General features: G+C 40.5%; 2 protein-coding genes across 3 annotated transcripts in view; one reads left to right on the top strand and one right to left on the bottom strand.

Moving 5' to 3' along the window:
* Sec23a (SEC23 homolog A, COPII coat complex component) overlaps window positions 1–22,684 on the top strand; it is an 88,481-nt gene that overhangs the window by 51,941 nt on the left and 13,856 nt on the right. For both annotated transcript variants that reach the window (XM_045154390.1, XM_045154391.1), the window contains 7 exons: window positions 3,134–3,240; window positions 4,383–4,536; window positions 7,348–7,425; window positions 9,144–9,305; window positions 13,853–13,939; window positions 17,374–17,529; window positions 19,157–19,222. In XM_045154390.1, the coding sequence (XP_045010325.1) occupies window positions 3,134–3,240; window positions 4,383–4,536; window positions 7,348–7,425; window positions 9,144–9,305; window positions 13,853–13,939; window positions 17,374–17,529; window positions 19,157–19,222 (810 nt within the window). The remainder of the gene's footprint in view (window positions 1–3,133; window positions 3,241–4,382; window positions 4,537–7,347; window positions 7,426–9,143; window positions 9,306–13,852; window positions 13,940–17,373; window positions 17,530–19,156; window positions 19,223–22,684) is intronic.
* On the bottom strand, window positions 19,955–20,670 carry LOC101600968 (ADP-sugar pyrophosphatase-like). The gene has a single exon (XM_045154392.1). The coding sequence runs from the start codon at window positions 20,661–20,663 to the stop codon at window positions 20,145–20,147; it is 519 nt and encodes a 172-aa protein (XP_045010327.1). The 5' UTR covers window positions 20,664–20,670; the 3' UTR covers window positions 19,955–20,144.

Here is a 22,684-nt window from a genome sequence, read left to right as displayed (position 1 = left end):
CTCCTATAATGATGGTCTTGTGTAGGTAGTGTCAGGTACTGCGAGGTCATGGATATCCTAGGCCATTTTATGTCTGGAAGAGTGCATTGTAAGGAGACCTACCCTTCCTTTGGCTCTAACATTCTTTCTATAACCTCTTCCACAATGGACCTGAGCCTTGGAAGGTTTGATAGAGGTGTTTTAGTGCTGAGCATTCCTCTGTCACTTCTACCATAGTACCTTCTGAGTCATCCAAGGTCACTGCCATCTACAAGGAAATGCTCCTCTAATCAAAATGAGAGTAGCATTAATACATGGGTATGAACATTAAGAGAAGTGCTTATTCTGCAGTTTGGTGAGCATCGTATATGCTCACCAGCAGACCTTACACCCCTAGGTCTCATGACTACCTTCTAGGGGAAGCTTCTATGTTGGTAGGGAAGGCCTAGCAGCAGCAGACATCTGACTTAACATCTTTACATGAGCAGAGAGAAAGTAGGAAAGCTTTAAAGCAGGAAATGGGGTTAGACTATAACACCTAAAGGTCCACCCCTAGAGACGTAATTCCTTTAGCAAGGCTCACTTTTCTTAGGGTCTCACTAACTTCCCAAATAGCACCACCAACTGGGGATTAAGAATTCAAACAGGTGAGTCTATGGGGGACATTTACATTTGAGCCACCATAAATGTAATTGATTCTTTTTTTTTTTTTTTTTTTTGTGCATCTGGTTTACATGGGCACTGGGGAATCAAACCTGGGTTCATAAGCAAGTGCTTAACTGCATCTCTCCAGCACCCTGTAATTGATTCTTGTATATTGATTTTATTTTATTTTTTTAAAATTTATTTTTTTAAAATTTTTTTCATTTATTTTTATTTTTTTATTTGAGAGCAACAGACTGAGAGAGAAAGAGGCAGATAGAGAGAGAGAGAGAGAATGGGCGTATCAGGGCCTTCAGCACTGCAAACGAACTCCAGACGCGTGTGCCCCCTTGTGCATCTGGCTAACGTGGGTCCTGGAGAATCGAGCCTTGAACCGGGATCCTTAGGCTTCACAGGCAAGGGCCTAACCGCTAAGCCGTCTCTCCAGCCCTTGATTTTATTTGTTTAATGCTGCAATCTATCTGAATTATTTATTTATTTGAGAGAAAGACACACACACACACACACACACACACACACAGAGAGGGGTGGGGAAGAGAGAGAGTGGGTGTGTGCCAGGGCATCTAACTACTGCAAATGAACTCCATATGTGTACACCCTCTTGTGCATCTGACTTACATGGGTCTTGGGGGATTGAACTGGGATCTTTTAGCTTTTCAGGCAAACACCTTAACCACTAAGCCGTCTCTGTAGCCCAAGAAGATTATATCTTATGCAGACAGTGATGGCTTGACTTTTCTAGTTTGGATGCCCTGTTCTAATCAATAAATTAATTATTTATTAAAAAAATTTAAATTATTTTTATTTGAGACAGAGAAAGGAAGAGAGAGAGAGAATGGACACACCAGGGCCTCTAGCCACTGCAAATGAACTCTAGACACATGTGCCACTTTGTGCATCTGGCTTTACATGGGACCTGGAGAATTGAACCTGGGTCCTTAGGCTTCACAGGCATGCACCTTAATTGTTAAGCCATCTCTCCAGCCCTTTATTTATTTTTTTGAGGCAGAGTCTCACAGCCCAGGCTTACCTGGAACCCACTGTGTAGTCCCAGGCTGGCTTTGAACTCACAGCCATCCTCCTACCTCTGCCTCCCAAGTATTGGGATCCCCCCTTAGATGCGCTGTTTTTGTTTATTTTTCTTATTTATTTATTTGAGAGAAAGAGAAAGAAGCAGAGAGAAAGAGACAGAAAATGGGCATGCCAAGGCCTCCAGTTGCTGCAAACAAACTCCAGACACATGTGCCACCTTGTGCATCTGGCTTATGTGGGTCCTGGGGCATCCATCCTGGGCCCTTTGGCTTTGCAGGCAAGTGCCTTAACCGCTAAGCCATCCCCCAGCCCTATTTTTCTTGATTGATTACTCTGGCCAGTATTACTATCAGTACTATATTGGTGAAAATGGTCATCTCATTCTAGATATTAGAAAAGTATTAGCTTTTTTTGATTTAGTGTGATGTTAGTTAGGGGGTTGTTAATCATGGCCTTTATCATGCTGAAGTATATTCCTTTTGTACCTAATTTGGTCAGCATTTTATTTTATTTTATTTTTTTTTTTCTTTTTTGGTTTTTTGAGGTAGGGTCTCACTCTAGCTCAGGCTGATCTAGAATTCACTGTGGAGTCTCAGGGTGGCCTTGAACTCATGGCGATCCTCCTACCTCTGCCTCCTGAGTGCTGGGATTAAAGGCATGCACCACCATGCCCAGCTTTGGTCAGCATTTTAATCATGAAGGAATGTTAAATTTTATTAAGTACCTTTTTTTCTTTTTTGTATCTATTGACATTATGGCTGTGCTTTATGTCTTTGTTTTTGCCTTTTGATAGGGAGATGTAAACAAATGTCTGTTCACTCCATAGATAGCATGGGCAACAGACCAAAGGAATGATTCTATTTAAGTCTACTTTAGTGAACCAGGGAGTTTATTGGCATTACTCACAGGGGCATGGATGACTCAAAGGAAATTTTTTTAAATTTTATTTTTAATTTTACTTACCTGAGAGAGAGAGGGAGACAGAAAAAGGCTGAGAGAGAGAGAGAGAGAGAGAGAGAGAGAGAGAGAGAGAATAGGCATGCTAGGGCCTTCAGCTACTGTAAACGAACTCCAGACACATGTACCACCTTGTGTATCTGGCTTATGTGTGTACTGGGGAGTTGAACCTGGGTCCTTTGGCTTTATAGACAAACACCTTAACCACTAAGCCATCTCTCCAGCCCTTGAAAGATTTTTTTTTTTTTTTTTTTGGTTTTTGGTTTTTCAAGGTAGGGTCTCACTCTAGCTCGGGCTGACCTGAAATTTACTCTGTAGTCTCAGGGTGGCCTCGAACTCACGGTGATCCTCCTACCTCTGCCTCCCGAGTGCTGGGATTAAAGGCGTGCTCCACCACACCCGGTTGAAGGAATTTTTTTAGTGTTAGAGAATATGTAGTCTCTGATGATATGATATTAGCATGGTGAGTTTTGCTTACTTTTGATCCTTTGTTTTTATATAGCATAATGCTCCAATTCCTCAAGGAGGGCGTGGTGCAATCCAGTTTGTGACCCAGTATCAGCATTCAAGTGGGCAGAGACGCATCCGAGTGACCACCATTGCTAGGAAGTAAGTTGTTTTATTAGATGTTTAATTTACAAATCAAAACTATTGCAGGCCCTGCTGTCAAGTGAAGTTTCAGTTTTTGTTGACAACTATGACTAGAAAATGAATGTTTTGAATTAAGAGCATTATGTTGTTTTTCAAACCTAGATTACTTGCTAAAATAGTAATTGATAAAAACCATCAGAGTAACTTTTAAAAAATAGTTTTAAGCCGGGTGTGGTGGCACATGCCTTTAATCCCAGCACTTGAGAGGCAGAGGTAGGAGAATTGCCATGAGTTCAAGGCCACAGGTCATCCTGGGCTGGAGTGAGACCTTAACTCCAGAAAAAAAAAAAAAAAAAAAAAGGAACTTGATGGCACAGAGGTTAAGGCACATGCCTGCAAAGTTTAATGACCCAAGTTTGATTCCCCAATACCCACATAAAGCCAGATGCACAGTGGAACATGTATCTGGAATTCATTTGCAGTGGCTGGAGACCCTGGCGTGCCCATTCATTCTTTCTCCCTCTTGCTCCTTGCAAATATAAATAAAAATATTAAAAAAACAGAATTGCTGGGTATGGTGTTACATGCCTTTAATCCCAGCACTCAGGAGGCAGAGGTAGGAGGATCTCTGTGAGTGTAAAGCCACCCTGAGATTACATAGTGAATTTCAGGTCAGCTTGAGCTAGAGTGAGATCCTACCTTGAAAAACCAAATGAAACCAAAACAAATTTTGTGGAGAATTTTATATTAAGACCTATAAAAACTTGTATGTCTACATGTGCATACACATGCGTGTGCTATTTTTCCCCCTCCCCCCCAAGATAGGGTCTAACTGTAGTTCAGGTTGACCTGCAACTCACTCTGTAGTCCTGCTGTTGTTTTTCACTTATAAAAATCTTGGTATTTTAAAGAATATGGTAAGAGATATGCCTTTATAGTTATTTCAGACAATCTTTTTAGGTTCACATTTGTTTTTATTAAAAAAAGATACTATAATGAAATAGTTATTAGCTTATTATCTTTTAATAATGCTGGCTTATCTTGGTAATATTGAAATTTTGAAACACTGGCATTCTGTATCTTTTAAGTGTAGATCTGTGTGATAGTCAACTATGAGATTGTGCAATAACTCAGTAATATCTCAGTGCTTTCTTGTTTAGCTGGGCAGATGCTCAGACTCAAATCCAGAACATTGCTGCATCTTTTGACCAAGAGGCAGCTGCCATTCTTATGGCCAGACTGGCAATATATAGAGCAGAAACAGAGGAAGGACCAGATGTGCTTAGATGGCTGGATAGACAGCTCATTCGGCTGGTAAGTACGCATTGTGCTTTTCTAAGTCTGTCTGCTTTCATTTGTAGTAAATACTTTGTAGTGGATAATCTCTTTCAAAGGACTTACCACTGACCAGAAATACTCTTTTTTTAAAAAAAATTATTTTTAGCGAAAGTGAAAAAGAATTGGCATGCCAGGCAGGGCTTCAGCTGCTGCAATCCAACTCTGATGCTTATACTACGTAGTGGGCATGTGTGATCTTGTGGTTGCCTCACCTTTGTGTGTCTGGCTTATATAGGATCTGGAGAATTGAACATGGGTCCTTAGGCTTTGCAGGCAAGTGCCTTAACTACTAAGCCATCTCTCCAGCCCTGTGGTTGTTTTTTTTTTTTCGAGGTAGGGTTTTGATCCAGCTCAGTCTGACCTGGAATTCACTATGTAGTCCCAGGGTGGCCTTGAACTCACTGTGATCTTCCTACCTCTGCCTTCTGAGTGCTGTGATTGTTTTTTGAAGACATAGTCCTTGCTGTTTGCCAAGGCTGGCTTTATACTTGTGATTCTTTTGTGTGTGTGTGGGTGTGTGTGTATGTATGTATGTGTGTGTGTGTATGTGTATATATATATATACATATATTATTTATTTGATAGAGAAAGAGGGAGGGAGAGAGGAAGAGAGAGAGAGACAGAGAGAATGGGCACGTTAGGGCTTCCAACCACTGTAAATGAACTCCAGATGCATGTGCCCCCTTGTGCATCTGGCTTATGTGGGTCCTGCGGAATCAAACCTGAGTCCTTTGGCTTTGCAGGCAAGTGCCCTAACCACTAAGCAATCTCTCCAGCCTCTACACTTGTGATTCTTATGCCTTAGCCCTCCAAGTCCTGTATTATAGGCATGTGCCACTATGACTGGCCTAAGCACTGATGATGGCCTTTCCACTTCATGACTGGGCCTGTGGCTCAAACACCATGGAGACCCCAGTTCTAATGTCAGTACTGCCATGTGTAGCTAGCATACTGGACAGTGACAATGGTCTGAATTCATAAATGTCCCTGATGAAGTATTATGAGGGAACACTATAGACAGCAACACTCTTTTCAGACCCTAGGTTGGGTTTTTGAGAATTAGCTGTACAACTATGGCTTTTCTCTCCTGGGTAATTGATTCTGAAATGTTTTTTTTTTTTTTTTTTCTGGAAGCTGAAAATGAGATCAGGCTACTTGCCTCTTGGCAGAGGCCATCTCTACATCTCTATAAGGCACACACAGATGTATGCATACATGGTATCGTTGAATGTTCCAGGCAGTAAAGTTCAACATTGCTCATTGCAGTGAACCTTTTATTCCTTTTTATTACTACTCAGCTTGTTAGTTTTGTCCTTGACTTTTATTCAGTCCTGTGGTAAACACTGCAGGAAATACATTACGTAAGTACTATGACAGCTTTTCAGGGCAGAACAAGGTGGGGTGGCTAATACTTATTGACTGTTTTAATAAGTGCCAGGCATTGTGTTGGGCATTGTTAAATGCAGATAGCCCACTAACTCTCTAGATGCTTTTGTCATGCTGTCATATAGGCCTGCTTCTTGTACCTTAGCTGATCCTAGTTTCTTTCTGCCTTTGTGCTTTTTCTCTTTTTTTAATTATTTATTTATTTATTTATTTGAGAGTGACAGACACAGAGAGAAAGACAGATAAGAGGGAGAGAGAGAATGGGCGCGCCAGGGCTTCCAGCCTCTGCAAACAAACTCCAGACGTGTGTGCCCCCTTGTGCATCTGGCTAACGTGGGACCTGGGGAACCGAGCCTTGAACCGGGGTCCTTAGGCTTCACAGGCAAGCGCTTAACCGCTAAGCCATCTCTCCAGCCCTGCTTTTTCTTTATTTACTGAATTGTTGGTCTCTCTGATTTCTTTTCTTCAATTCTTTCCTTTCGGTGCTTCTGGTATACCCAATTTTACATTAGCAACTTACGTTTGTAGCTGCTATGGTATATGCTGTGCTATGGCGTATGCTATGCTATGGTGTATGCTATAGAATGCTATGTGTACTTCACATCTTCCTGTCACATGGCTAATATATATATATTTTAATATTTTATTCATTTATTAGAGAGAGAGAGAGAGAGAGAGAGAAGGAAAGAGAGAAAATGGGCATGCCATGGCATCCAGCCGCTGCAAACGAACTCCAGATGCATGTGCCATGTGCATCTGTCTTATGTGGGTTCTGGGGATTTGAACCTGGGTCCTTTGGCTTTGCAGGCAAGTGCTAACCACTAAGCCATCTGTCCAGCCCACATGGCTAATATTAAAGGCATGTTAAGTTTGAGGAAGTTCATTTTTTAAACAAATATTTTATTTTACTTATTTATTAGAAAGAGTGAAAGAGGAAGGGAGGGGGGAGAGAGAGAGAGAATGGGTGTTCCAGGGCCTCTAGCTACTGCAAATGAGCTCCAGACTCATGCACCACTTGTGCATCTGGCTTACATGGGTACTGGGGAATTGAACCTGAGTCCTCAGGCTTCACAGGCAAATGCCTTAACCACTAAGCCCTTTCTCTAGCCCATCATGTTGTTCTTTGATAAGGATCTCTGAATTCTTTGTTTGTCAAAGGAGATTTGGTTATGACAACAAATTATAACATATTACGGCGAGTAGCTATTGCATTTTTGAAATTCAAATGTTTTCTTTTGGCTATCACTAGTCACTTTGTAAGTATATGTGTAATATTCCAACTTTGCCCTATGTCACACATCTGCCTCCTAAAAAGTAGTAACCTTCTGTAAATAGAATATATAGGTGACAATTTTAGTTCTTATACCATAAAATATATCACTAACATTTTATTTTATTTAGTGTCAGAAATTTGGAGAGTACCACAAAGATGATCCAAGTTCCTTCAGATTTTCAGAAACTTTTTCCCTTTATCCACAGGTAAGTTGGTAGAAAATCCATGTTGATAGCACTGACTTTCATCTTTACTGTTACTGTCTTTTCTTTTAAAATATTTATTTATTTGGAAGGGGTGGGGAGAGAGAGATAGAGAGATAGAAAATGTGTGCACCACTTTGTTTTCTTCCTACTCACAAAGAAGTCCAATCATTTCTAGCTAGGATCCACATAAAAAGGGCAAACTGGCACACACAGGAACAACATATAGGTACTTGGGACATCAGGGCTAAAAGATGTTGAGACATGAGTAAAGATGAGGGAAAATTGAACTTGATGCTGTTGATTTTACCAAGGGGCTGGTATAGCTGTCTTTTCCTCAGTCACATGCCCTCCTTTTATGTCTGTTTTTTTTTTTAACATGATTTTTTTTTTATTTATTTATTTGAGAGCGAGAGTGAGAGAGAGAAAGAAAGAGAGAGAGAGAGAGAATGGGCATACCAGGGCCTTCAGCCACTGCAAACGAACTCCAGATTTGTGCGTGCTCCATTGTACATCTGGCTAATGTGGGTCCTGGAGAATTGAGCCTTGAACCAGGGTCCTTAGGCTTCATAGGCAAGTGCTTAACTACTAAGCCATCTCTTTAGCCCTTAAATCTGTTTTTTGTATTCCAGAGAGAGAGAGTGAATAAGCATGCCAGGACCTCTTGCTGACACAAATGAACTCCAGACACAATGTGTCACTCAGCATCTGCTTTTATGTGTATACTGGGCAATCATTCCTAGGCTGGCAGGCTTTACAAGCAAATGCCTTTAATTACTAAGCCTTCTCTCCAGCCCATTATTTTTACATGGAAAGTGGTTGAAAGGGGGAGTAAAAGGATAAGGAAGGAGGGACACTAAATCTGGAAATGGTAGGGAGAAAGAAGACCTAACTATTAATAATATGGACATAAATAAATTTTTTTTCCTATTCCCAATACAACTTTTTTTTTTTGTTTGTTTGTTGATTTTTTACTTTTTGAGGTAGGGTTTCACTCTAGCCCAGGAATTCACTATGGAGTCTCTGGGTGGCCTCAAACTCACAGTGATCCTCCTACCTCTGCCTCCCGAGTGCTGGGATTAAAGGCATGTGCCACCATGCCTGGCCCAACACAACTTTTTGAGAGACACATTAAAGTAAAAAATTGGTTTATCTAGCTGGGTGTGGTGGCACATGCCTTTAATCCCAGCACTTGGAAGGCAGAGGTAGGAGGATCACTGTGAGTTTGAGACCAGCGTGGGACTACAGAGAGTGTTCCAGGACAGCCTGTGCTAGAGCGAGACCCTACCTTGAAAAAAATAATTGGTTTATCTATTTTATGTTTCTTTGAAAAATTTTACCCTTTGGTTATGGTAATGATAACAAGATAAAAGCCCAGTGATGTGGTCAGAGGGATGAGGTAAGAAGCAGAAAAGGGATGATACTTCATGTGCCATGAGCCTCTTAGTTACTTATATTTGAGCACGGGGTTTGTTTTGGCTTTTTCCTTCTAAGTCACTTCTCAACTTAATTTTTTGTTCCTGTCATAGGTTTACACTTTTAGAGTAGCTGATGAATGTCACAAATCAGATTTCTGTTTGAGGAATATATACTTCAGTATGTTCCTAACGTAACTTGTTTGGTTATGTTGCTAATAGTTGTAAGCAAATGCCTTGTTAATAGTGAACTTCTGCTGCAATATTAAAACCAGTAAACACTATCCTGTGTGCTTTATCTTGCAGTTTATGTTTCATTTAAGAAGATCTTCTTTCTTGCAAGTTTTTAACAATAGTCCTGATGAGAGTTCATATTATCGTCACCATTTCATGCGTCAAGATCTGACACAGTCTCTGATCATGATTCAGCCCATTCTGTATGCGTATTCCTTCAGTGGGCCACCGGAGGTATGGAGAACAAGGAAAAAAATTCTGCTTACTGTATAATACATGGTATTAAGAAAGTTAAAGCAGTTTATTTTACTTTATTTTGGTTTTTCGAGGTAGAGTTTTGCTTTAGTCCAGGCTGACCTGGAATTTACTATGTAGTCTCAGGATGGCTTTGAACTCATGGTGATCCTCCTACCTATGCTGGGATTAAAGGCAAGTGCCACCATGCCCAGCACTTTTTTTTTTTTTGTTTTTTTGTGGTAGGGTCTCAGTGTAGCTCAGGCTGACCACCTACCTTTGCCTACCAAGTGCTGGGATTAAAGGTGTGTGCCACCACACCCAGCTAGCTTTTCTTTTTTAAATGAATTTAGAAGAGTTTATTAAATAGTTATCTCGCTATTCAAGTATTCACTTTAGTATGAGTGTTCCTAGGCCTTATGGTAGGTTCTGTTAGGAAATCATTAAAAATACAAAAAGATAAGGTCGAAGAGACTTCCATGTCCTTTTCTTCAGTGCTTGGTTGCTAAATCACCTAACATTTATGATTAGTCTTTATTTTATTTTATTTTTTTAATTCATGTATAGAGTCGGGTGTGATGGCGTATGCCTTTAATCCCAGCACTTGGGAGGCAGAGGTAGGAGGATCGCTGTGAGTTTGAGGCCACCCTGAGACTACAAAGTGAATTCCAGGTCAGCCTGGGCTAGAGTGAGACCCTACCTCAAAAAACCCAAAAAAACCCAAAACAAAACAACAACAAAAAAGCATGTATGTTGTGTATACATGTGTTTGCAGGTGCATGTACGTGTGTGAATGTGAAGGCCTTGGATGTCATGCTCAGGAACAACAATCACTTTCTTTTTTTTTTTTTTTCTCGAGGTAAGGTCTCACTCTGGCCCAGGATGACCTGGAATTAACTGTGTAGTCTTAGGGTGGCCTTGAACACATGGCGATCCTCCTACCTCTGCCTCCCTAGGGCTGGGATTAAAGGCATGTGCCACGACGCCCGGCAACAATCACTTTCTTTAAGAATGGGTCTCTCATTGGCCTGGAGCTCACCAGTTACTGCTTCAACAGTTCTGGGATCACAGACTCAATCCTCATTTTCTTATATAGATACAGGGGCTCAAACTCAGATCTTCGTGCTTGGGAGGCAAGCACCTTACTGATTGAGCTATTTTTCCAGCCCTGTCTTAAGTATTTTTTTCCCTCCCCTCCCCTCTCCTCATGCCTCTCTTCTGCTCCCTCCCTTCTTCCTCTCCCTCCCTCCTTCTCCTCTCCCTCCCTTCCTTTCTTCCCTCCCTCCTTTCCCTCCCTCTCTCCTTTCCCTGCCCTTCCTTCCCCTCCCCTCCCTTCCTCTCCCCTCCTTTTTGTTTGGCATATTGAACATATCTGGATCTGTCTTAGGTCTTTAACAGTGTTTGGAAGTGATTATGATTCTGTAGTATGTAGCTTAGTTAATAGTTGAGTGTCTGACTAAACAAACTCTCTTAGCATAATCTCATTATCCTTTGGTTTTTTTTTTTTAATATTTTTTAAATTTTTTTAAACATTTTTATTTATTTATTTATTAGAGAGAGACAGACAGAAAGAGGCAGAGAGAAAGAGAGAGAGAATGGGCGCGCCAGGGCTTCCAGCCACTGCAAACGAACTCCAGACGCGTGCGCCCCCTTGTGCATCTGGCTAACGTGGGACCTGGGGAACTGAGCCTCGAACCGGGGTCCTTAGGCTTCACAGGCCAAGCGCTTAACTGCTAAGCCATCTCTCCAGCCCTCCTTTGGTCTTTTAAGAACATTAGATATAATTGATTATAAGGACTTATTTAGACTGGGGATATAGCTCAGTTGATAGAGTGATTAGCTTGTATGTGTGAAGTCATGGGTTTGATCCCTAGCACAACATGAACCTGGCATGATGGTTCATGCCTGTAATCTCAGCCCTGGGGGGATGGTGAAGACAGGGAGATCAGAAGTTCAGTGTCATCTTTGGATACATAGTACATTTGAGGCCAGACAGAGATACATGATACCTGTCTCCAAAAGAGGTTGGGGTGGGGGCCCAGGGGAGTTTGCTTAGCTATTAAGGCACTTGTCTGCAAAGTCAACGGACCTCAGTTCAATTCCCCAGGACCCACGTAAGCTAGATGCACAAGGTGGTGCATGTGTCTGGAGTTTGTTTGCAGTGGATGGACATCCTGGCTCGCCCATTCTCTTTCTCTATGCCTCCCTCAGTCTCAAATATATAAAATAAGAAAGAAAGAAAAAAAAATTTAGAAGAGTGATAAAGTCAGGTGTCATTTACTGAACTTACTTTGATCTATTATCAAATGAATTTTTTTTCTGTCTTATACTTTGTTATAAAGCAAAGAATTGGAATTTTTAAAAAGAATTTTTCCATGCTATACTAAGAATTGTTTATTTTACCACTTAAAAAGGTAAGATTATTTGAAAATGATATGTTAAGAAAGGTCTGTACAAAAAAATATTTATTAAAAGTTTATTATCTCTCAAGTGTTGTGAAATAATTGGCAAAATTACTTATTCTGTTACTACAATTTTTTTTAGTAATTTGATAAATAGTTCTGCTTTTTTAGGAATAAATTTATTTTCCTGTTGGTCTTGTAGCTTTTTTGACAGAAAAATGAATTTCATAAATAACTTTCTTTCTCTGAAGTGATGTATGTGAATTGTGGACATCTGGAAAATATATCCCTCTTGAGATCTGAGTGCTCTTCCATCCACATCCACCATTCCATCCACCTCCTCCTCCTGAGGTCTGAGTGCTCTTCCATAACATCCACCCATTCCATCCACCTCTTCCTGAGAACTGCGTGCTCTTCCATCACATCCACCCATTGCATATACCTCCTCCTCCTGAGGTCGGAATGCTCTTCCATCACATCCACCCATTCTATCCACCTTTTCCTCCTAAGATCTGAGTGCTCTTCCATCACATCCACCCATTCCATCCACCTCCTCCTCCTGAGATCTGAGCACTCTTCCATCATATCCACCCATTCCATCCACCTCCTCCTGCCTGGCCCACCATCTCCGAGGCTTCCCACCATCTCAGTGCTTCACTCCCCTCACGTGAGGGCTTGCCATGCTAACCGCCACAGTTAGGATTAAACGAGTTCATAAGCATCGGTGTCTAGAACTCTTCACACACAGGTGACTTGTGCTCAAGAACTTGTGGCGTAGAGTCTTGGTGCGTGCTTTAACTAGAGGCAACACACTGTTGGAGGTTTCCTATAAAAATGCAAATGCTGCCACGGAGCTAAGCAGCCGCTCACAGCTGCCCCTTGCTTCCCCCCTCCCCACCCTTCACCCAGCAGCTGACTTCACTGGCTATGCTTTAGCTGCCTGTGGACATCTGTGCTTGCCATGTGGACACCCACAAGTCAGTAGACTAGACAGTGATCATAGGTTACTCATCCCAGAACAGAGCAAAGTGGCTTTCTTTCCAGCCTTATTCTTAATGTAGAAACTTGAACAGCTCTCATAGTTTAAAAAAAAAAAAAACTAAACATTTCCTTACCTTGTTTACCTTGTTTGCTTTATTCTTTCCATTATTGTCCCCTTTCTCCTTTCCCTGACATCATTCAATTCATATTTACTTGTTTTCTTTTCTTTCTAAGCTCACATTTTCTTCTGAAACTATGAGTCAAACTTGTCCCTGACATTATATTAAGATGGGTGTTGTCCAGACCTCTGCTGTACAGCTGGCTTTAGCAAGCTCTCCACAGCATTTCCCTAGTGAGAAGTCTTTGCTTTGAAATCTTTTTCTCTTGGTGAACTTCTGCTGGCTTTTCCTTTTCAGACCTCTTAATTACTGCATGAACCCTTAAGAGGATTTTAGTACTCTTTTCTTTTTTTGTTAGTTTCTTATTCTTTAGACTACTGTCCTGAAGCTTGTTATATATCCCAGGTTGTCCCCACACTTGCAGTGATCCTTCTATCATAGCCTCCCAAGTGCTGGGATTACAGGAGTGAACCATTGGGCTTAGCAGTGCTCATTTTGCTTTGAGTTTTGTTATCTAAGTGGAGTTTAACTCGACAGGTTTTTTTTTTTTTTTTTCCCTGATTTAGGATCTCACTCTGGCCCAGGCTGACCTAGAATTCACTATGTAATCTTAGGGTGGCCTTGAACTCAGGGTGATTCCCCTATCTCTGCCTCCCAAGTGCTGGGATTAAAAGCATATACCACTGTACCTGCCTCTGTACAGTTTTAGTTTCCATCCTTGTGTATATGATACACAGATTTGCATAAGCAGTCCAGGTCACTCTTCCTTTCAAATAGTTATTTTCTCATGTGCTCTAACTTTCTGTATCCCCACCCTCACTCAGAGCTATCTTCATTTAGTTTAGGAACCATCTTTGCCTATTGACTTGACTGCTAATGTGTAATTCCTTAGAAAATTAAATCACATTCTCAGTGGCAAAGGATTTTAAATGAAGTTTGAAATTTGGAAAAATAACCTGGGGTGGAGGGGATGATTAAAACCTGGAAAGATGACTTTGTGTCTTTAAGTGGCTTGTTTTTTCTCATTTCATGCTATTTGTTTTAGCCAGTTCTTCTTGATAGCAGCAGCATCCTTGCAGACCGTATTCTTCTCATGGACACGTTCTTCCAGATTCTGATTTATCATGGCGAGGTAGGATTCTAGTATGCATGTAAAATCTTTTTACTTGGTTTTCCCTTGTCTAGTGTATGGCTTGTTTAGTCTGTGTTAAACCAATTTTTATGAGATGGAGATTGACAGTCTCTAATGAAACAATTCAAAATTCAAGATGCTCTAAAATCCAAACATTTTCAGTACCAGAATGGTATCATAAGTGGAAAATTAGGCACCATAAAAAATTTTTTTTGTGTGTATAATGTTGCCTGCATGTGTGTATGTAAATTGTTATGTGTACATGTGTGCTTCATGTAGAGGCCAGAAGACAAGGTTAAGTGTTATTTTTCAGGTATGCTGTCCAAATCTTTTTTTTTATTTCATTTGAAGCAGGGTGGGGGAGGTAAGAGAGGGAGGGAGAGAAGAAAAAAAGAGACAATGGGCAATACCAGGGTCTCTTGTCATTGCACATGAACCTCCAGATGCATGTGTTACTTTGTGCATATGGCTTTACATTGGTACTGTGGAATTGAACCTAGGCCATCAGACTTTGCAAGCAAGTACCTTTAATGCTGAGCCATTTCTCTAGCCCTTGTCCACCTCTTTTTTGGATAGGGTTTCATTGGCCTGGACTAGAGTAGCTGGTCAGTGAGATCCAGGGATCTGCTTGTCTCTGCCTCCCTAGGGTTGGGATTATAGGCATAAGATACTATATCTGGCATTTTTCATGAGTGCTGGGTACTGAATTCAAGTCTTCGTGCTTGCAATTACTTTTCCAACTGGGCTATTTCCCCAGTCCCCTTTTCACCATAAAATTTGTTTTATGTTCAAAATTAATAAACATGGTATATGAAAGTATCTTTAGGCTATAAGGAGCATATAAAATATAAATGAATTGTGTGTTCAGTCTAGATTGTCAACCCAAGATAGCTTTAAAAAAAAACTTTTTAAAAATTGACAACCTGTCTATATATACACAGATAACTGTATTTTCACACCCCAGCACTCAGGAGGCAGAGGTAGGAGGATCGCCATGAGTTTGAGGCCACCCTGAGACTACATAGTGCATTCCAGGTCAGCCATGTCCCCAGCCCTCACACATTTTAGATATAAAATACTCAACTTGTATGAATAAATGTGATGCTTCCCAGTACAGGTTTTAAAACTTCAATAACACTTGACCTACCTGTGTTGTTTATTTTGTTTATTTGTCCACACATTATTGGATAAATGGATTTTACACAAAGTATAGTATTGTGAGAGTAAAAACATTAACATGTACATATATATCATACTTTTTTTTTTTGTTTTTTTTTTCGAGGTAAGGTCTTGCTCTAGCCTAGGCTGACCTGGAATGCACTATGTAGTCTCAGGGTGGCCTCGAACTCACTGCGATTCTCCTACCTCTGCCTCCCACGTGCTGGGATTAAAGGTGTGCGCCACCACACCCGGCTTCATACTTGATTTTAAAAAAAACAAGTTTAAAAAAATTTATTTGTTTGAGAGAGATGAGAGGGAGAGGAGGAGGAGGGAAGGGGAGGGAGAGAGAGAACGAAAGAGGTGGGGGAATATATAAATGGTTGCACCAGGGCCTCCTGCCACTGAAAATGACCTCCAGAGGCATCTGGCTTTTTATGGGCACAGGAGAATTGAACCTGGGCCATTAGGGTTTGCAAGCAAGTGCCTTTAACTGCTGAGCCATCTCTCCAGCTCATCATCATCATCATCATCATTATTATTATTATTGTGTGTGTGCATGCGCAGGCACATGCGTATCATGGTAAGTGCATGGAGGCCAGAGGACAACCTCAGGTGTCAGTCTTCATTTCCACCATATTTGAGGCAGGCTCTCTTGTTCACTGCTGCATACTTCAGCCTGGCTGGTCCATAAGCTTCAGGGGATTCTCCTGTCTCTACCTCCCATCTTGTAGAAGAGCTGAGGTTACAGATGCTTGCTACTGTGTTCAGTTTTCATTGGTTCTAGGCATTTGAATTGAGGTCATAACATTTGTGCTACAAATGTTTTTAACCCACTGAATCATCTCCCTAGCACCATAAATGATTTTAGATTTGCACTATATAGTAAATGTATTACTTAAAATATCCCTTTTTGGGGGGTGTTGAGACAGAGTCTCATACTATAGCCTATGCCATCCTGGAACTCACTGTGTAGCTGAGGCTGGCTTTGAACTCAGACTCCTGAGTGCTAGGAATATAGGCATAAATCTGTACTTCTGGCCTCGTATCCTTTTTAGTTATATTATGCAGTATCTTAAAAAGATTTTTATAGATATTTTTATATTTTATTTATTTACAAAAGAGGAAGAGAGAGGGAGAAGGAGAGAGAGAGGGAGAGAGAGAAAGAGAGAGAGAGAGGGAAAGAATGGGCACAGTAGGGCCTCTAGCTACTGCAAGTGAGCTCCATACACATGTGCTATCTTGTGTACTGCAAAGGACACTGTGAATAAAGCAAAGAGGCAACCTACAGAATGGGAAAAAAAATCTTTGCCAGCTATGTATCTGATAGAGGATTAATATCTAGGATATACAAAGATTAAATAATAAGAAATCAAACAAGCCAATTAAAAAAATGAGCTAATGAGCTAAATTGAGAGTTCTCTAAAGAAGAAATATGGATGGCATATAAGCATCTAAAAAAATGTTCCACATCACTAGTCATCAGGGAAATGCAGATTAAAACTACGTTGAGATTCCATGTCACTCCTGTCAGATTGGCTACTATCATGAAAACAAATGATCATAAATGCTGGCAGGGATGTGGAAAAAGAAGAACCCTTTTACACTGTTGGTGGGAATGCAATCTGGTCCAGCCATTGTGGAAATCAGTGTGGAGGTTCCTGAGACAGCTAAAATTTGTCTCTTGAGGTATGATCTCACTCTAGCCCAGGCTGACCTGGAATTCACCATGTGGTACCAGGTGGCCTTGAACTCATGGCAATCCACGTATTTCTGCCTTCTAAGTGCTGAGATTAAAGGCATGTGCCCAACTTGTTTTACTTTTAAAGGAGAAGAAACATTCCAGTTTTGTATCTGTTAATATTTTCTCTATTGAAATTAGTACTTATGGAAATTACCTTCAGGCCCTTCCTGTAGAGCCTGCCTGCTCTTACCCCCTCCAAGTAGGATCTCAACTTGAGGTAGGATTGGAGAGGTGGCTTAGCAGTTAAGGTGCTTACCTATGAAGCTTTAGGACCCAGGTTTGATTTTCCAGGATCCAGATAAGCCAGATGCACAAGGTGGCTCATGCATCTGGTGTTCGTTTGCAGTGGCTGGAGGCCTTGGAGTGCCCATTCTCTCTCTACTTGCCTCCTACCAAGTAAATAAAATAATTTTTAAAATAGAGAGAATTGGAACAATTCTATTATTTTGTGGAAATTAACAATTTGAAAAAAAACCCAAATTTTAGGTGACCAAGAAATTTAGAATAATTCTTTAAATTGTTTTCAAATTAGACTATAGCACAGTGGCGAAAGTCAGGCTATCAGGATATGCCAGAATATGAGAATTTCCGCCACCTTCTGCAAGCTCCAGTGGATGATGCACAGGAAATCCTTCACTCCAGATTTCCAATGCCGAGGTACATTGACACCGAGCACGGAGGCAGCCAGGTACGCAGTGCGAGCGCTCATTGTGTGGTGGGCCGTCTAGGGCCGCCGCAAGGTGTTCCTACTTGTCTTCTGCAAGGCATGTGGAAAGGGATGGGAACAGAGGGGAAGGTTTCCATCCAGTGCTTGTTTTGTTGCAGTGCCTTTCAAAGCAAAGTGATAAATTTATTGACTACTTGCCAATAGGTTTCCCTATTTCCTGCTTCCACCTCAGCTCTCATAACAGCTACTGTGGCATTCTGACGGTTTGGCAGCTTTAGATGAGCCAAACAATAGCCTGGTAATTAATTTAGTGTACTTTAAAAAAATTTTATTTATTTGCACATGCATGTGCATGTGTCTGTGTGTGTATACACTGAGGTGTCTTGCTGCTGCAAATGGATGCCATGTGGCTTTGTGTGAGTAGTTGGGGAATTGAATCCTGGTAGGCAGGCTTTGCAAGCAGTGCCTTTAACCACTGAACAGTCTTCACAGCCTCTAGTACACTTTTCTTAAAGTTGTTTATTTACTGGAATAGTCTATGAATATGGCATTTGTGGTAACTTTTAACTGTTTTACTCATTTCAGCTTTGTAGAAAGTAACTTGCCATGTTAAAGAAAAACAGTAGGGTATTAAAAAAGGCTTTGTGACATGGGATATTTTTATAATCATGGAAAATATTAATAAGAATTGAGAAAAAAAAGGCTTTGTGGTTTTTAGAGGAGTAAATAGATACATGCCTATACACACATGCCTTTGGAGCCCTTCAGTGTAGGTTAGAGCTCCTTAATATACATTCATAAAACACTTATTTTTTGAGGTAGGGTTTTGCTTGAGCCCAGGCTGGCCTGAAGTTCACTATGTATTGTCAGGATGGCCTCAAATTCACGGTGATCCTCCTACCTCTGCCTTTTGAGTGCTGGTATTAAAGGTATGCGCCAGTACACCTGGCTTGTAAACTGCTTTTTACTTCTCCCTTGTAATTCTGGTCTGAGTTGTAATACGTTACTTTTAAGTTGTTATATGTTCATTTAATTTGCTTCTTTAAGGCAGAGGCATAGTTTATTGCAGTGTCCGAGTGTATGCAACAGTGCTATAGAATATCATTAGATATAGAATATTACATAAACTGATTTTGCCCTTCTAGAATGAACTAAAATGTTAGGACTTACTGATGACTCAGTGTGTATTATTACTTAATTCCTCCTGTCATTTTTGTGATGATATGCTGTATCATATGGATAAAGCTTTGTCAAGAGCTTTTGACATCTGCCTGGGGTATAAAAAGTTTGAAGCTCATTAGAGTAAAAGAATTTTCATGTTTTTTGTTTTTATCATTTTATGGGACTTCAGACTTCTGATGATGTTTTAGACTAATAAAAATTGTCACCTTATAAAAATTTATGTAATCAGTTTATCATAATGAATGTCATTAATATGATTTTGAAAGATGAGGTTATAATATTTATAACTTACAGTGGCCTATGCATTTCAAAGTTTAATCTTTTTAAATGCTGTGTTTTCATAAAGTTAATTTTAGTAATACATTAAGTTAATTTTAGTTGTGATAATATAGTAGCTTATATTTATTAAATGTCTTTCCAGTGGATAATGTAATAGTAATATTATTTTCTTTCCTTTGCTTTTAAGGCCCGTTTCCTTCTTTCAAAAGTCAACCCTTCACAGACTCACAATAATATGTATGCCTGGGGCCAGGTAAGTATAAATAGCAGTCTTTCAAATTATTATTATTATTATTTTTGTTTTTGTTTTAAGGTAGCCCAGGCTGACCTGAAATTCACTATGTAGTCACAGGGTGACCTTGAACTCATGGAAATCTTCCTACCTCTGTCTCCTGAGTGCTGGGATTAAAGGCATGCACCACCATGCCTGGCTTTTATTTATTTATTTATTTGAGAGAGAGTAGAGAGAAAGAGACAAACAGAAAAAGAGAAAGAATGGGTGTGCCAGGGCCTCCAGCTACTGTATACAAACTCAGAAGCATGTGCCACCTTATGCATCTGATTTACATGGGTTCTGGGGAATTGAACCTGGGTCCTTAGGATTCACTGGCAAGTGCCTTAACCGCTAAGCTAAACTATCTATTCCTCCAGCCCAAATTGTTTTCGAGGTAGGGTCTTACACTAGCCCAGGTGGAGCTGGAATTCACTATGTAGTCTCAGGGTGGCCTCAAACTCATGACGATCCTGCTACCTCTGCCTCCTGAGTGAGGGATTAAAGGCATGTGCCACTATGCCTGGCTCCATTTTTTATATATCTTGAAGTTTTATTTATTTGAGAGAGAGAGAATAGTGCTGGGATTAAAGGCACGCACTCCCACGCCCAGGTTCTCTTAAATTATTTTTTTTGCATTCTGTGCTTTTATTTTATGAAAAAGCTGTTTTCAAATCTACATTCAACTACATTGAATACAAAGTCTTTGTAATGAAGGCCTGGAGTCTCATTTACCAAAACTTGGCTAGTGTCCTCTTTGGCCTTAAAATTTCAGGAATGGCACTTCAAATGGCTTCATGTTTGCATGTTTCAGCACCAGAGCATAGGAGTAGACTCTGGCATCCATGGTGAGATGTTCTTCAGCTACCAAAGCATCCAGTCTATTCAGCAGGTCATCCTTTGGTCAAGAAATGACTTCTATAAATTCTCCATCCCCTGGTTTCGGCTTAGGCCTTACGTTTTCTGTGTCATCACCATTGATGGTTACTGTCACAACGTGTGTAGTGCAGTTTGATAAACCTGGATCCATACACACAGCTGGAGAACATTCGGCAACATCTCCTTTGTAGCCAGTCTCCTCCTCCAGCTCGTGAAGAGCAGCTGCTTCTGGGCTCTCACTGTCATCGATGAGGCCTGCAGGGAACTCTAGGCAGTAGCCACCCATCGGTGGTCGGAACTGTTTCACCAGAACAATACACTCATAGTGAAGAGTTCTTTGTAGAACTGGGATGATTGATACACCATCAGCAGTCTGTCCCTTTCTGGTTGTCCGTTTCACTGTTTCCCAAGTTCTAGTTTTACCAGTAGGATCCATGTAAGTTGTTTTTTCAAGCTTGATCCATTTTCCTTCTGAAGTTAGCTCTTCTGAAAGCACACACTGCTTGGTATTCTGAGAGGAGTCTGGCGATTTTTGGTTCTCCATTGCCAACCTTGTCAGTCTTCACAGTCCTCAGGTGAGAAGACCACACTTCCGGGTCGAGGTGCACTTCACGTGAAAGCGGAGCTGTACGTCTCCTAAAATTCCTTTCTGTGCCCTTTCGGACTGTTTTTGTGTCTGTGTGTAGGTGTTCCTGTGTGTGTGTGTGTGTGTGTGTGTGTGTGTGTGTGTGTGTGTGTTTTCTCTTAAATTTTGATTAGCCCTCCCTCTACCTTTCCTTTACTCAGTCATCCCCTGACCTCACTTAGGCCTTTTCATCCCCATTAATCTGTTCTACTTATATATATAATACCATCCTATTGTGTCTCTCCTCCCTCCCTTTCTATTCCCGTTATATCCCCTTTCTAGCTTACTGGCTTCTGCTACTGAGTTTTGTTCCTACTCACATAGAAGTCCAATCCCTTGTAGCTAGGATCCACAGATTGAACATATGACATTTGGCTTTCTGGGTCTGGTTTATCTCACTAAGTACAATCCTTTTCAGATCTGTCCATTTCCCTGCCAATTTCATGTATCTTTACCACTGATTAGAACTCCAGTGTGTAAATGTGCCACATCTTCATTATCCACTTATCAGTTGAGAGACATCTAGGCTGGTTCCATTTCCCAGCTATTGTGAATTGAATGGCAATAAACATGGCTGAGCAAGTATCTTTTTTTAAAATAATTAATTTATTTTTTATGAACAACTTCCATGATTGTAAACAATATCCCATAGTAATGGCCTCCCTCCCCCCACTGAGCAAGTATTTTTTTTTTAATTTTTATTAGCATTTTCCATGATTATAAAAAAAAAATCCCGTGGTAATTCCCTCCCCCCCACCACTTTCTTCTTTTTTTAAAAAATTTTAAATTTTTATTAACATTTTCCATGATTATAAAATATATCCCATGGTAATTCCCTCCCTCCCCACCCCCACACTTTCCCATTTGAAATTCCATTCTCCATCATATTACCTCCCCATTACAATCATTGTAATTACATATATACAATATCAACCTATTAAGTATCCTCCTCCCTTCCTTTCTCTTCCCTTTATGTCTCCTTTTTAACTTACTGGCCTCTGCTACTAAGTATTTTCATTCTCACTCAGAAGCCCAATCATCAGTAGCTAGGATCCACATATGAGAGAGAACATGTGGCGCTTGGCTTTCTGGGCCTGGGTTACCTCACTTAGTATAATCCTTTCCAGGTCCATCCATTTTTCTGCAAATTTCATAACTTCATTTTTCTTTACCACTGAGTAGAACTCCATTGTATAAATGTGCCACATCATTATCTACTCATCAGTTGAGGGACATCTAGGCTGGTTCCATTTCCCAGCTATTATAAATTGAGCAGCAATAAACATGGTTGAGCACGTACTTCTAAGGAAATGAGATGAGTCCTTTGGATATATGCCTAGGAGTGCTATAGCTGGGTCATATGGCAGATCAATCTTTAGCTGTTTTAGGAACCTCCACACTGTTTTCCATAATGGCTGGACCAGATTGCATTCCCACCAGCAGTGTAGAAGGGTTCCTTTTTTTCCACATCCCCGCCAACATTTATGATCATTTGTTTTCATGATGGTGGCCAATCTGACAGGAATGAGATGGAATCTCAATGAAGTTTTAATTTGCATTTCCCTGATGACTAGTGATGTAGAACCTTTTTTTAGATGCTTATATGCCATTCGTACTTCTTCCTTTGAGAATGCTCTATTTAGCTCCGTAGCCCATTTTTTGATTGGCTTGTTTGATTCCTTATTATTTAACTTTTTGAGTTCTTTGTATATCCTAGATATTAATCCTCTATCAGATATATAGCTGGCAAAGATTTTTTTCCCATTCTGTAAGTTGCCTCTTTGCTTTTTTCACTGTGTCCTTTGCAGTGCAAAATCTTTGTAATTTCATGAGGTCCCAGTGGTTAATCTGTGGTTTTATTGCCTGAGCAATTGGGGTTGTATTCAGAAAGTCTTTGCCAAGACCAATATGTTGAAGGGTTTCCCCTACTTTTTCCTCTA

This window comes from Jaculus jaculus, chromosome 7 (assembly GCF_020740685.1).
Source record: "Jaculus jaculus isolate mJacJac1 chromosome 7, mJacJac1.mat.Y.cur, whole genome shotgun sequence".
Classification (NCBI taxonomy): domain Eukaryota; kingdom Metazoa; phylum Chordata; class Mammalia; order Rodentia; family Dipodidae; genus Jaculus; species Jaculus jaculus.
Note: the sequence above shows the minus strand (reverse complement) of the source record. Positions and strands in the feature narration are given on the sequence as shown.

Bases quoted from the DNA above. Each gene is read 5' to 3' on its own strand.
- LOC101600968 (XM_045154392.1), bottom strand. From the start codon at position 20,663: ATGGAGAACCAAAAATCGCCAGACTCCTCTCAGAATACCAAGCAGTGT.